At 39.8% G+C, this 16,370-nt stretch overlaps 1 protein-coding gene across 6 annotated transcripts in view; it reads left to right on the plus strand.

Annotated features, from left to right (window-relative positions):
• The window catches only part of grm5b (glutamate receptor, metabotropic 5b), a 266,837-nt gene that overhangs the window by 117,337 nt on the left and 133,130 nt on the right, over window positions 1-16,370 (plus strand). For 5 of the 6 annotated variants that reach the window (XM_069890877.1, XM_069890878.1, XM_069890883.1 and 2 more), the window contains 2 exons: window positions 7,416-7,662; window positions 12,636-12,804. In XM_069890877.1, the coding sequence (XP_069746978.1) occupies window positions 7,416-7,662; window positions 12,636-12,804 (416 nt within the window). Of the gene's footprint in view, window positions 1-6,485; window positions 6,701-7,415; window positions 7,663-12,635; window positions 12,805-16,370 lie in introns of those variants that run through there. The other variant, XM_069890882.1, reaches the window with a different exon arrangement.

Below are 16,370 nucleotides of genomic sequence, written 5' to 3' on the forward strand. Positions count from 1 at the left end.
TAGAAGGTGGGACAGGTAGCAGTCCTGAGATCACAACCCATTTGGTCCTGTCCTTCAACCTAGTGCCTAATTCCCTGAACTCTCCATGCAGGACCTTCTCAGCCTTCCTACCCATGTCATTGGTCCCTCTATGGACCACAACATCTGACCACTCACTCTCCCTCCTTTAAACTCGATCTGAGATATCTCTGACCCTGGCAACAGGGAGGTAACATACCATCCTGGATACTCCATCTCTTCCACAGAACCTCATCTATCCCCCTAACTATGGAATCCCCTTCCACTACAGCTCACCTCCTCCTTCCTTCCCTTCTTAGTCACAGGACCAGACTCCATGCCAGACACCTGATCACTGTGGCTTGTCCTCGGTAGGCTCCCCCCACCGCAACAATATCCAAAATGATATACTTGTTATGGAGGGGAATCCCCTGCATTGCCTACCTTTTCCCTTCCCTCTCCTGACTGTCACCCATCTACCGTCCTTGTGCTCCTAGGTGTGTTAGACTCCCTGTAATTTTTGTCTATCACCTCATCTGCCTCTCAAATGATCCAGATTTCAGCCAAGTCCAGACCTAATTCCTTAACTCAGCTTGACAGGACTGCAGCTGGATGAACTTCTTGCTGATGACTTTGTCAGGGCTACTCCTGGTTTCCCTGATGACCCACATTCTGCAGCGGGATCATTCCCCTGCCTTGGCTGCCATTCCCACTGTTTATGACTAGAGGAACAAAATATATGATTTATAAAACCTGCCCTTACCTGTTCTTACCTGCTGAATCTTTTCATTCCTTGAAATGTGTGGCCCTTTCTTACTTAAACTCCTACTGTCCCTCGCCTCTTTCCTGTTCTTGCCAAAGCCTTAATATTCTGATGATGACTGCTTCCTCGATGACCACTCCGCAAAACACAGTCCCTCACTTCGATTCTTCTTCCAATCAGATTCTAGCTGCTGCCTCACCCCTTTTTAAATTCTATTCAAACATCATGAAGTGGTCTAGAATGAGTAATACATTTATTGGAAATTTGATAGCTAATCCAGCCGATTTGAGATTCCGCAAAGGAGAAATAATAAAATGTGTGCCCGCACTGCTGATGGAATGTAAAAGCTTTGCCTAATGCAGTCTAATTTTCTTTTCTTTTTTTCAATCTTTTTTATTTTTTTTATAATAAATACAAAATGAAGAAGAAAAGGGAACGAAACTGAAAATACACTATCACTATCACATATGTGTCTGTGTGTGTGTATATATATATATATATATATATATATATATATTATATATATATATATATATATATATATATTATATATATATATATATATATATATATATATATCAAGATAAAACTTAAAACAGTTTCCCCCTTCACTGCACTGGATGAAGACATCAAAAATATTATATATAAAACTGACCTAACTGACTCTATTTAAAAAAAACTAACCAAAAAAAAAATCTGAGCATCTTATTTTGATTCATACCATTAATCAAAAAACAAAGTAATAAAATCTAAAGTTAGGTAGGGCCATCTTTTTTTAAATTTTGTAAATGTCATTTACTTATTCTAGAATTTTGTTCTTCCAAATAAAGGAAGAAACTTTTGAGTCAATATTATCAAAAAAAGACTTCAGGATGAAAACTGGAATCACTTGAAATAGATATTAAAAACTTAAGTAAAATTATCATTTTGACTGTATTAATGCAACCTATTAAAGAAAATGATAAAGGAGACGATCTAGCAAAAGACAATCTCACATACTCAAATAGAGGAGAAAAATTAAGTTTATATAAATCTTTAAATCATTTAGTAATTTTAATCCCTAAGTATGTGAAATTATCTCTGACAATCTTTGATGGAGGTTGATTGTAGATTAACCTGCATATTAGTTGGAAAAAGTTCATTTTTATGAAGGATTAATTTATAACCAGAGAAGAGCTGAATTGAGAAAACACAGATAGCATTGCTGGGATAGATCTTTTGGGATCTGAAATATAAACTAATAGGTCATATACATGCAAAGAATCCTTTTGAGTTACTCTATTCCTGACAATCTCTTGAACTTCAAGAGTGTCTCTAAAAACTACTAGCAGAGATTCTAAAGTAAGATCAAATAACAAGGGGCTAAGAGGACATCCCTGTCTTGTCCCCCTAAACAGCCTAAATAAGGAACATTTGTTATTATTAGTAACCACTTACACTAAAGTATTTTCTCTCCATTTTGAATAATTGTGGGCTCTTTTTTTTATATTCTGCTTTGTTTCATTTGAGTTGCTGCAATTATTTCAGATTTTATTAGTTTTTAAATTTAGCAGATTAAAGTCGCAACTTCATCAACTGTATCATCCACTTGTATTGATTGCAACAGGGGTGTCAAACTCAAATTCACTGAGGGCCAAAATTAAAAACTTGGACTAAGTTGAGGGCCAAACTAAATATTTATTGAAAATTTTCAACAACATCTGCATGTTTTCTCTCAACATATGTAATGTTAAACTTTTTCTTATTAAAATAAATGTTTAATAATAGTTTTGGTTAAACTCTTTCCATAAGAAGCATTAATAAATAAGAAATATAATATTCAATAAATAATATTTCTCTCTAGCCTTTAAGCTAAGGATCGCACGTTGCCGAGAAGCATGCCAGGGAGCGGAGGTCTGCAGAGAGCCCTCCCCAGCCCAGCCAGCAAACCCGAGCGGCATCCCCCCCCGCCCCCTCTCCCTCCTCCGCCCCCGCCTCCGCCTGCCGCAACCGCCGCCAACAACCCAAGGAGTCCCCGCTGGTCTCGCCATCTCACCGGGAATACCGTGAGAGCGGTGGAACTCATCCGCGACCTCCACCCCAGCGGAAAGTCCGATGCCCAGCAGCACCCACCCACAGATGAAGCTCAAGGAGACGTTGGAGCTAGGCGGCGGGTCCGTTGGAGCTAGGCGGCGGGTCCGTTGGAGCTAGGCGGCGGGTCCGTTGGAGCTAGGCGGCGGGTCCGTTGGAGCTAGGCGGCGGGTCCGTTGGAGCTAGGCGGCGGGTCCGTTGGAGCTAGGCGGCGGGTCCGTTGGAGCTAGGCGGCGGGTCTGTTGTATCGGCACCGCTGTGAATATCTAATTAACTTTCCCGTTAACTATATCGGTGTACTGCTGTGCCTGCTGTGGAAGTGCTATAAACTACTATGGTGGTACTTGCTGCTGTGCATGTGCTATACTTGCACGGCGGCCAGCGGGCCAACTCTAATATATATTTAATATGATCTTGCGGGCCAAATATAATTATATCGTGGGCCAGAGTTTGACATGTGTGAGGTAGATGAAAGAGGGAGGATACAGCAGGAGACAAGAAGTGGCACACATGCCCACATTTCTTCCCTCACCACCATTCAGAGCCCCAAAAGGTCCTTCAAAGTGAAGAAACACATCAATTGTGTATCTGTGGGAGCAATTTACTGCATCCGGTGGTCCCACTGTGGCTTTCTCTCCATCAGAGTGACTGGCTGCAGACTGGGAGATCGCTTTGCCGATCACCTCCGCTCTGTCTGCATTAGTCACAGGAACTCCCAGTGGCCAACCACTTCATTTCTGCACTCCACTCCTGTGCTGGCATATCTGTCAAACCAAGACTACCTGTAAATTGGAGGTGCAACACTTAATTTTCTGTCTGGATACTCTCCAACTGGTCGGCATTAACATTGGTTTCTCCAGTTTCTGCTCGCCTACTCTCCGTTCACCCTCTTTTCCCTATTCATCTGTCTTCTTTCTTCCAGCTCTCCATTTGGTTCTCTCTGCATTTGCAGAGCCATCCCCCTCCCCCTGTCTGCTGGTGTGCCCCCCTCCCTCATCCACCTATTATCTCCTGTCTGTGGATGCATGCCCTGCATCCCCTGCCCATCATTTTTCTCGGGCACCTGCCTACATTTTGCTCATACCTTGATGAAGGGCTCAAACACAAAATGCTGGTTATGAATCTTTTTCTTTACTATATCAAGTACTCTGTTTGACCTGCTGAGTTTCTCCAGCATTGTTTTTGCTTCTGTTCTAAGTTGGCACCCTTCAATCTTGAAGTTGTGCATTCTTGTCCTAAACACTCACACCATGAGAAACCAACTTTCTACATCTACTCTGCACATGCCTTTTAATATTCAAAATGATTGAGATCCCCTCTCCTTCTCCTAAATTCCAATGAAGACATGTCAAGAGCCATCAAATGTTCCTCATAATTGTGACTCTTTCATTTCTGGAATCATCCTTGTGAACCTCACCTGAACCCCCTCTAAAGACAAACCCCCTCTTTTCTTAAATGAGGAGCCTTAAACTGCTCACAATACTCCAACTGAGGTCTTATAGATCCACATCACATCACTGCTCTCATATTTTATTCCTCTTGAAATGAATGCCAACACTGAATTTGCCGCCTTCACTGCCCATTGAACCTGCAAGTTTTCCTTCAGGCTATCCCGCACAAGGACTCCCAGGTCATTTGTCATTTGCAAATTTTCACTTTTTCATCTTTAAAAAAAAGTCTGCCATTTATTTCTTCTACCAAAGTGCATGATGGTACACTTTACAACATTTTATTTAATTTGCCTCTTCTCTGCCCATTCTCCTAATCTAAGTCCTTCTGCACCCTCCCTATTTCCTCAACACTATCTGCTCCCCCACCTACTTTTGTATCATCTGCAAACTTGGCCACAAACCATTCATTCCAAAATCTAAATCATTAATGTACAACATAAAAGGAAGCAGCCCCAACACTAACCCCTGTAAAACACCACTAGCAACTGACAGCCAACCAGAATATGATCCCTGTATTCTGACTCTCTATTTCCTGCCAATCAGTCAATGTTCTACCCAGGCTAGTATGCTTCCTGCTATTCCATGGGCTTCTTGTTAAGTAGCCTCATTTGCAGCACTTTTTCAAAGAGCTTCTGAAAAATCCAAATACACTGCACCTCCTTTATCTGCCTGCTTGTCACATCTTCAAAGAATTCCAATAGGTTTGTCAAGCAAGATTTTCCCTCAAGGAAACCATGTTGGCTTTTGCCTGTTTTGTCATATGCCTCCAAGTACTCAGTAGCTTCACCCTTGACAATCGACTGCAACATCTTCCCAACTACTGATGTCAGGCTAACTGGTCTATAACTTCCTTTCTGCTGCCTCCCCCACCCCCCCCCCCCACACCTCTTGAATAGTGGGGTAATATTTGCTATTTTCCAGTCCTCTGGAACCATGCCAGAATGTACTGATTCCTGAAAGATTATTATCAATGTCTCCATAGTCTCTACTGTTACTTCCTTCAGTACCCAAGAGTGCAATCCATCTGGTCAAAAAGACTAATCTACCTTTACACCATTTAGTTTTCTGAACATCTTTTCTCTTGAAATAGTAACTGCTCTCATTTCCCTTCCCTGATACCCTTGGATATCCATCACACTGCTAAATATTTTGCAGTGAAGACTGATACAAAATATTATTTTAGATCCACTACCATCTCCTTATCTCTAATTATTATTTCTTCAGCATCATTTTCGAGTGGTCTTATATCTACTCTCACTTCTCTTTTGCTCTTTATATACTTGAAGTTTGTTTGTATCTTCTTGAATATTATTTGCCAGCCTACTTTTATACTTCATCTTTTCTTGCCTTATGACCTATGCATTTCTAAAATCTTCCCTATCCTCTATCTTTTTCTTCCTTGTATGTCTTCTCTCCTGCTTTTACGTTGCCTTTGACTTCCTTAGTCATTCACAGTAGTGACATTTTTCCATTCAAATACTTCCTTTTTTTAAGTAGTTATTCATCATTTTTCTCATTTATTGCAGAAACTCCATCCATTGCTGCTCTGCCTTCTTTACTAGCACTACCATATAATCTACTTTGGCCAATTAAAGTGAAACACAAATCCCATGCCACTCTAATTCCCATTACTCTACTGAAGTACCGACACATATGATATTGGTTTCTCTTTGTTAAATCTGAAATTGAACTCGACCATATTGTGATCATTGCCTTATAATGGTTCCTTTATCCTAAGATCTCTAATCATCTCTGATGCATTACACAGCACCCAATCCAGTTCAGCCGATCCCCTAATGGGCTCATCAACATGCTGCTCTAAAAAGCCATCTTGTAGGCATTCTTCAAATTCTCTCTCTTGAGATCCCTAGATTGGGTTTCCCAATCTACTTGCCTGTTAAAATCCTCCATGACTACCATAACATTGCCCTTCTGCCACACCCTTTTTCTATTTGCGGCTGTAATTTGTTGTCCACATCCTGGCAACTGTTTGAAGGTCAGTTTGACAGCAGTGTCCTTTTACCCTTGTCATTTCTTAACTTAACCCACAATTATTCTATATCTTCTGATCCTATGATTATGAAACAATTAGAATATTGTAAGAATAAGATTTGTCTCCTTTATGTCTTTTAGGGAAGGAACTCTGTCCTATTTGTTCTGGTTTGTGGTTAACTCTCAACTGCTCTCTGCACAGGCACGTCATCTTAAGGGTAATGGAGGATGAGTGCTAAATGCTCAAATTGCCAGTGATGCCTGGGTCTTGCAACTTTGACAGTGTCCTAACGTATTCTATTATCTGGATTAAATTTTTTTTTAAAAGAAGATTGTGGGGAAACTGTTCATACATAAATGATGCCCTCGATTTAATAAAGCAGACCAGGCAGATCGAAACAACTTTCAGTGATGAGGCTAGATGGAGGTAAATGATGTGTGAAGTTCATTTTACAAATGTATTCATCAAGAATCTTTATGAATCAAGTCATTTTTGATCAGGCATGAAATATTTTTTAAACCTGTATAAATTCTGTAAATTAAAGTAAATAATCTTTTATACATTTTTTTTTAACTTTCAAAGCACTTTCTCTTTTTTTTATGATAGATTGTAACATCAATTTTCATTTTTAAAAAAAAATAGCCTTCATAAAGAGAGTTATCAGAACAATCCACAAAGTACAGGTAAAACATGGAAAAAAAGAAATATAGAAGAAAATGAAAATTATACAAACTGAACACAAACATCTTTTGTGGCTCTGATACAGGGAGAAAGGTATCAAAGAATCCAAAAAGGACATAAGATACAACTGCAGCATTGTAAACTGAATCCTCATCTATAATGTGGTGAAGTATATATGAATTGGTTTTACCCCAGCATATGAATGGAGATCATAGACAATGAACCAAAGTAATATGTAAGAGGAGAGGATATCATAATCAGAAATCACCCGGGAATACATGTGCCTCAGCTTCAATGATTATATGTATTTTAAATACTATCCAAACATTATTAAGCTACTATTATTTTGTTTGTTTGCTCAAAATGTTAATTTACTTTATGGTGAACTACAGTTTCATGATTAACCATTTGTAAGTCCAATATGTGATATGTATTCTTTTTGTATTCTCTTTGACCTCAGGTTCAGAAACATTACATGAACAATATGTCCAAGACACCAAAATGGGATTTGTGATAAATGCGATTTATTCTATGGCCCATGCTTTACATAACATGCAGCAAAGCTTGTGTCCAGGAGTTAATGGCCTGTGTGAAGCAATGAAACCAGTTGATGGGAGAATACTACTGGAATTCCTTATGAAAATTAACTTTACCGGGGTATCTGGAGATATCATCTCTTTTGATGAGAATGGAGATTCACCAGGAAGGTATACTATTATCCAACTGTTAAGGTTTTCTATGCAAATAGATCATTTGTGATTGTTAAATGATGTTTATTGCACAAGCATCTTACTACCAATTAACAGATTGTTTAAATCTGCCAGCTCAATACGAAAAAAATATATCACAAGTCATCTCATCAGTCACCATGTACTTCTTAAGGTCAATAATTTCTGTAATTAATACTTGATACTCTTATACAATATGCAGTATTAGACTCTCACTATTGAGTCCTTGCACATCTACCTCACTTCTAAAGTCTCCAAGCTCTAAGGCTGAAGTGTAATGATTAAAACACATGGATTTATTGGCCTTGAAATACAACATTTTTATTGAGCTGTAATATTCATTCATTGGATGTTCATCGCTTTGACTTCTGGCTACATCAGAATCATGGGAATCACAGAAAGTAAAACAGAAGATGGTCATATACTCAACATTGAGTCCATTCTGCCTTGCTGTGGAACATTAGAACATAGACTATTACAGCACAATACAGACCCTTTGGCCCTTGATTTTGTGCCAACCTATATATTCCTACCAAAAAGATGTACTAACCCTTTCTACCTCATAACTCTGTATTTTTCTTTCATCCATGTGCCTGTCTAAGAGTCTTTTAAATGCCCCTAATGCTTCAGCCTCCATCACCATCCCTGGCAAGGCATTCCAGGCATCCACAACTCTTTGCATTTATTAAAAAAAATAACTCTGATGTCTCCTCTAATCTTTCCTCCCTTCACTGCAGAAATGTCCCCTGGTGTTTGATATTCCTGCCCTGGGAAAAAGGTATTGGCTGTCCACCTTTTCTATACCTCTCAGGATCTTGTAGACCTCTATTAAGTCTCCTCTCATCCTTCTTTGCTCCAAGGAGAAAAGACCCAGCTCTGCTAACCTTGCCTTATAAGACTTGTTCTCCAATTAAGGCAACATCCTCGTAAATTTCCTCTGCACCCTCTCCGTAGTTTCCCCATCCTTCCTAGACTGAGATGACCAGAACTGACACAATACTCTAAGTGTGGTCTCATCAGTGATTTGTAGAGCTACAATATAACCTCTTGACTCTTGAACTCAATCCCCCATTAATGAAGCTAATCTAGTCAGTCACTTTCCTCCCTCTTGTCCACAGCTCTACCCTAATATTAACCTCAAATTTTCATCGAATTTCATTTTGAAAGCATTAATTTTCTTTTCTTCTATCATCCTTAGATGTGTTCCTGTTCACTGCAAAAAAAAGTTATTTCTCAGGTTCCCTGAAACATTGAATCTGTGATCCCTTGTGCTACCAGCTCACAGAAATATGTTTTCTTTTCTTTTCTACCTTCCATAATCTTGTACATATCCATCAAAATTCATTCCATTTCTTCTTCTCCAAGGAGAACAACTTCAGCTTCACCATCCTGAAGAAGAGCTGAGGTCCATCACCACTGGAACTATTGTGGTAGATCTCCTCTGCACCTTACAGACATTCAAATACTTCCTAGTAAAGTGATGACCAAAGCTGATGGAATACTCTGAACGTAGCCTATCCAGAACTTTGTTAAAAAAAATCTCATTGTTTTAGTGCTCAATTCTGACTATTTATTAGATCCAGGATCCCATATACTCTGCCAACCACTCTCTCAACATCCCCTGTCACTTTCAAAGATCCTTGAGCATGAACTTCTACATTACTTTGTTCCTGCATACTGATTTGAACAGTGCCCATCTCCTTACGTTCTTTCAAAATGCATCAGCTCACACTTCTCTGCATCAAGTTCTGTCTGCTACTTGCCTGCCCAATCTGGTGGTCTACATTCTTTTGCAAGTGGAGAATGTTTTTTTTTTGTAGGACACCAGGGCCAAGGTGAGAGCTCACGACAATGGTTCCTCACCAATTCCAATCACACCTCCTCGGACTATCTTGTCCTCACTTTCTTTGCACTAATCTCAACCTCACCATCAAACCCACAGACAAGTGTGGCTCTGTTCTGATCTAGCGCACTGACCTCTATCTGGAGAAGTCATTAAATTTGTTGTTTTACAGCAGCAATCATAGTGCAAACATTCATATTATAACCATCTTACGACATTACTATATATAAAAAAATATAATAATAAGAGTGCACAAAAAGTAAGGCCGTGTCTTTGGTTCATTGAATATTCAAGAATCTGATGGCAGTGGGGAAAAAGCTGACCTTGTGCCCCTGAGTGCTCGTCTTTAGGCTCCTGTACTTTTTTCCCGATGGTAGCAGAGTGAAGAGGGCATGGCCTGGGTGGTGGGAATTTTTGAAGATAGAGGCTCCTTTTTTAAGACACCGCCGCATGTCGATATCCTCAATAGAGTGAAATCTGGTGCCTGTGATGTCATGCACTGAGTTAGCAACCATCTGGACATTATTCTTGTCCTGAGATTTGGTGCCTCTATAGCAGAGAGTGATGCAACCACCCAGAATGCTTTCATAGTACACCTGTAGAAGTTTACAAGAGACTTCTGTGACATACCGAACTGCCTCAGACATCTCATGGAGTATAGCCGCTGGTGAGCCTTCTTTGTGTTTACATCCACATCGAGGCTCCAGGACAGATCCTCAGAGATGTTGATAACCAGGAATTTGAAGTTATTGACCCTCTCCACTACTGAGCCCTCGATGAAATCTGGGTCGTGTTCCCCTGACTTCCTCCTGAAGTCCACAATCATCTCCTTGTTTTTGCTGATGTTGAGCGCAAGGTTGTTGCTGTTAAACCATTCAATGAGCTGATCTATCTCCTTCTTGTACACTTCCTCATTGCTGTTTGTGATTCAGCCGATGACTGGTGTTATCGGAAAACTTGTAGATGGAATTGGAATTATGCCTCTATTTGTTAATCAAGAATATGCAGTAACTAAAATTCCATCACACTCCTTAATTAATTAATTCAAACTCTTTCCAAGTATCTGCTATGTTTCCCATGATTACTATTCCTACTTTCACTAAGAACATTTAACTAGACAGCCTGTGCTTGAAGTGTCTGTAAAAGCTTTCTCAAACCAGAGTGCCATATTTGCTGTATTCCCTCTGTTACCTTCACATGACAAGCTCTCCATTCCATTCTCAGTTCACTTCGTAATTCTGCCTCTCAGTTTTCACCCCATCCATTATCTATCTCATTGAACCTTGAAACAAAGTACAATTTTTTTTGCCAATGCCTCTGAGCATATATATTTCTTTTCTAATTGGTCCCACCTCACCTCTACTACCCACGTACTAATTATATGCCAAAAGAATTTTTTTGAGTTTTGTTTCATGTCAATCAGTATTCCACACTGCTAAGTGCTCTTTTTTTCTGCTTCCTCTTCACTCTCAACTTGGTAGTCAAAGAATTCACCTGATGTGCATTAAACACCCTTTTCTTTATTCTATCATGAGCTTCTCTTAAAGTCTTGGCTTTGATGGCTTCACCGTTGCCTATTGTATGTTTTACCTTGGCTCTGTCTGAGGTATTTCCTTCAAAAAGATCGCCATTGTTTCACCATTCAATTTTTAGTAGTTTTACTCTCAACAAATCCTTTTCTCATTCCCTTCAAGTTTGCTCTGTTTAAATCAAAATTCGATCTGGTTGTCCTTTGCCCTTCCACATGCTAAACCTTATCATGCAAGAATTGCTCTTACCCAAGTGTTCTCCAACAGACATTTTGGCCTTTTTGACCAATATTAATTCTCCAGCACCAGATCCAACCTTATCTCTGTCATAGTTAAACAACTGTAAATGTACTGATCAAGAACGTGTCGTGAACATGTAGAAATTCGTTCTCTCCGTTCCTATACAAACACCCCAAAACCATTGCTCATAGTCTCTTCCTAATATGGAACTACGTAAGCCTCAATCAATAATGTGTGATTATTTTCAGAATAATGGGATCCAAATATGAGGCTTCTGCTGCAAGTTGTAGCTAAGCCACAGTGCTGAGTGTACCCTGCTCAATCTATCACACACACATACTATGACAGTCTCAAATGCGCACATACACCCACACACAGTATCTCTCACACACACACACATATGCACTGACAAAATCTTACACACATGTACTAACAATATCATGCACACACCCATACATACCCTCTGACAGTATCTCTCATATACAAACACCAACACAGATTGACAGTAACACACACACCCCCAGAGTATTTCTCACACATACACACATATTCAAGGTATCTATCTATCTCTCTCTCTCTCACACACACACACACACATTCACACACACCCACCCAAACATACATACTGACAGTACCTCATGCACACCCCCCCAACATACGTACTGACAGTATCTCACACACGCATTCAGAGAGTATCTCCCACACAAATACACCAATGCATCCTGACAGTGTCTTACATACACACACATCTGTTCTGGACTCCTGGAACACCAAGATTGACTATCAGAGATCAGAAAAAATGGAGGGGTGGGCGGGGGCAACAAAGTGGAATGCCTGCAAATTTTTACGTCAACTCAGCCTGCAGACGAGAGGCAGGTTTTGGGAGTAGTTGGTCTTGTGCTTGAATTTGGGAGCTGCCTCTTCCCAGCTCAAATGTGAGAGGGAGTGGTCAACCATTCCTTACTCAGTACACAATGATGCCCCACTTATGCTCTGTGTTCACTGAGCAATAATCGATTGTTGAGAAAGCTTCTCAACAGGAGCTAAATATAATTAGCAGATATAAAATGCTTTAAGAAATGCAGAAGTTAATGTAGTTTACCTGTTTCTCGTGCTTCAGAAATGAATGTGCTTGATAAGTTTAATAAATTGTCTCTATTAATAAGAGGTCAATCTTTTTTTTTGCAATTGTGTCTATCTTCTCCTTGATATGGTTTTGAAGCTAATCTTGCAGTATTTCTTCCTCAAGTACCACCCAAAGCTTTAATTCATTTCAGATTTTTCTCTTTCCTGCTTCCAAGATTCTATACAATTATCTAACAAAATGTTCTTGCATTTAGGTATGAAATCATGAATTTTAAAAAGTTGAGAAAAGGGCTATTTGACTATATCAACATTGGAAGTTGGGACAATGGAGAGCTGAAAATGGATGATGCCAAAATTTGGGCCAGTGGAGATCTTGTTGTTCGGTCTGTCTGCAGTGACCCATGCGCAAAAGCTGAAATAAAGGTGAGTTGGCTGTATTCCTGAAGTGATTCACAGCGCAATGTAATTTGGTGACTCCAAGAATCAGCATTCTCAGTCACATTATTTTCATGTACTAGTCTGTTTTTTTTGCTATTTGGCTACATTACACACTGCTTTAAATTGTAAGCTGGTAAATATTTTGTAGAGGTATAGATATTAGAATCTTATGATCTCACTTTGTATTGAGACAACGGAAGTTTTGATGCAAAGGCGGGAATCACTCAAAACACTCAGGAAGTCTGTCAAATTTGGTGGAAAGAAAAGCAGAGCTCCCATTTCAGGTGGAAGATTCGCTGGTGCCGCCCAATGTGCTTAGTGTTTCCAGCATTTTCTGTTTTTATTTCAGATTTTCAGCATTTGCAATTTTTCTGACTTTCAATTGCTATGGAAAAAAGATGATTTTCTCAATGCACCAAGTCGGTGAACAAATAGTCATTCAGCAGAAGAGGTTCACCAAGCAATGTTTAGACCTTCTAAACAGTGCTCCTATTCTTTAATATAACTTGTTTAGACTGAGTTGACATTCCTGGTTGCTCATCTTGCTCTCCAGCATGCTGACCAACAGAACTATTTCCACAAACTTCATAAGCATCCTTTATGTATGCGTCCACTCTGGTTCTTTGGGCTCAGAGATAACCAAACAAGAATGTGGGATCCACAGGCTCGGATACTGGTGGGGCAAAGAATGCAGTGAGAGAGTGGACAAGCAGCCAGGTAGAGTAGGAGGTGGTGCACTTTTTCCACCATTGACTCTGAGCCTGACAAATGCTCTCAAGGGTCATGATATCATCCCATTATAAATTGTCTTGATCCAGGGCATTCTGATGAATAAGTCAAGGATTTGCATATCAATGGAACATGCTTGGATTATTTCTTCATTCCTCATGAAAATCATTTACTGTGCTAAGAGTATTGTTTCAGGAATCTAGGGTTAGGTATGCAAATGCTGTGTCCTGTTCTTCATCAGTGCTCAGTGCTTGAGATATTTATCTTGGTGAAGGCACAGTTTGAATATCTGTTGGTGAACATGGAAGATTTTGTGGAAACATCATTAGTGCCATCTTTCCTGTGCATTGAAAAGCCTACAACAACTAGTATGTATTACAAGTGTACAAGAGGGTGTGGCTTGGTCAACCATGAGTTATTTTTTGTAGGTTTAATGCAGCCATTCTCAACATTGGCAATGGTTCCCTTAAGATTCTGCTCAATGTTTATGGGCCCCCTTCCCTGTGAAGGAGTCAAGTTTAGTTGGTTTCTTCCGCACTTCTCTCCTACCAATTACATTTTTTTTAAATGGCCCCCATTGAGAATGGCCGGTTTAATGGCACTCCTATCTTCAGATGGTCATAAGCTGTACTAGTACATGCAGAGAAATGGTAAACTTCTCCTTTGATATCTGTCAAGCAAGACACTTGCTTGACACTAAACTTAACTGATATAGAATCATTTGTGAACCCATTCGCTAAATTCCCAGCTTTAATACCTTCATGTAGATGGAGATGAATTTCCATGGATTTATCTTGGAGGTGATATGTGGTGAAGTGCGTGTCAATTGTGTTTTCACGTGGACAGAATCCACACTGACTATAGGCCTCCTATTAGGTATTAGGTCATCACATCTAAGGAAAATCAGTTTTATGACTTTCCCTGTGCCAGACAACACCTCTATAACAAAGAAAGAGAACATTGCAGCACAGTACAGGCCTTTCAGCCTACGATGCTGTGCTGATCTATATAAATATAGACATTGCACGCAAAATCATTGAGGATCCTTTCCACCGTGCACACAGTATCTTTCAGCTGATCCTTTCAGGGAAGAGATACAGGAGCATCAGAACCAGTAGCACCAGGCTGAGAAATAGTTTCTTCCTACGGGTAATGAGAATGCTGAACGACCAAATAAACTGCTTAATCCAAGACTCTCATTTGTAAAAAACAATGTTTATTTATTTGTATAGATGAAATATTTGTCCTGCATATGTATTGTTTGCCTGTCTATGTGTAATGTCTGGTTGCATGTCTGCATGTTTTGCACTGAGGTCTGGAAAATGTTGTTTCATCAGGTTGTACTTGTACAATTAGATGACAATAAACTTGATTTGAAAGCATAAACCTACTCAACAAACTAAACCTTCCCTACCTCACATCATGACCCTCTATTTTTCTTGTATCCATGTGCCTGTCTAAATCTTTTAAATTTCCCTATTATATCAGCTTCTACTACCATCCCTGGCAATACATTACAGGCACCCATTTCTCTCTATAAAGAAAACGTAGCCTTGACTTCTCCCCTAAACTTTCCTCTACTCACCTTATGCGGATGTCCTCTGGCATTTGCTACTGTCAGCTCGCTTACTAGTTACTGCAATTGGATTGAACTAATTTTTGGTTACAGTTCTCAGGAATTTTAGAGCCACCAGCTTATCCTCCACTTCCTAAAAATTACATCTCAAGGTTATAGTATCAGCAGAGACATTATCTACCTTTGGCATTTTGTTTGCCTTTTAACTTGTCAGAATGTGGAAGCACTGAGTCTAGACCAAATGGCTCGCTGTGAGATGAGGTCAAATTGTTGTTTGCCTCTCAGCCCTTGATATGTTTATCTCCATATTTAACTGTTACTGGATTGGGCCATGAGTGTTTGCGTTAAGACAACTGAGCAGAACCCACCTTGCCCATCATGTCTCTCCAGAGGACTTCATCTTTTATAAATTCTGGATTTAATTCACCTAGGAGGATCTGATTGTCTCCCTCTGGAATGCAAGCCAATATTTTTTTAAATATTAGGACAGAAATGCTATCTGGCCACATCTGAACTTCTAAGCTTGGACCAATGTCCAAATGATTGAAATAACATGGTTCCACATTAGAGTGGGCCTGTGTGTCATAAGATATTTAATTATTCACAGGGGAGAGTCACTGAGAGGCCTGTACAGTCTATTCTTTATGGCAAAACTCACCCAATTTGACAGCAGATTATACATTTTCTGTATAAAAAGCAACTAACTCAAGCCAATTTAAAAAAATGAAGCAAGAGCCGATACAGTTAAATAACTAATTTCTTGGCAATTCCATGCTTGTCTGTGCTGCAATGCACTGCCTTGTTCTGATTATAAATGAATCACAATTAATTATGCTATGTTATAACCAGTCATGAAAAATCGTACTTTCACTTTTATTCAAATAAATTTGTGAAAAAGCCTGCTCTAATCTTCATTTGGTCAAAAGTGTATTTTAAGCACAATTTGTCCCTTTCAAGATGAGTAAAGCAGCCCTTGGTGTTAGAGAGACATGGTACAGAAACAGACCCGTTGGCTCACTGCGTCCAATCAACTACTCATTAACTCCAGTTCTCTCTCTTTGGCTTGGCTTCGCGGACGAAGATTTATGGAGGGGGTAAATGTCCACGTCAGCTGCAGGCTCGTTTGTGGCTGACAAGTCCGATGCGGGACAGGCAGACACGGTTGCAGCGGCTGCAGGGGAAAATTGGTTAGTTTGGGTTGGGTGTTGGGTTTTTCCTCCTTTGCCTTTTGTCAGTGAGGTGGGCT

This window comes from Narcine bancroftii, chromosome 7 (assembly GCF_036971445.1).
Source record: "Narcine bancroftii isolate sNarBan1 chromosome 7, sNarBan1.hap1, whole genome shotgun sequence".
Lineage (NCBI taxonomy): Eukaryota > Metazoa > Chordata > Chondrichthyes > Torpediniformes > Narcinidae > Narcine > Narcine bancroftii.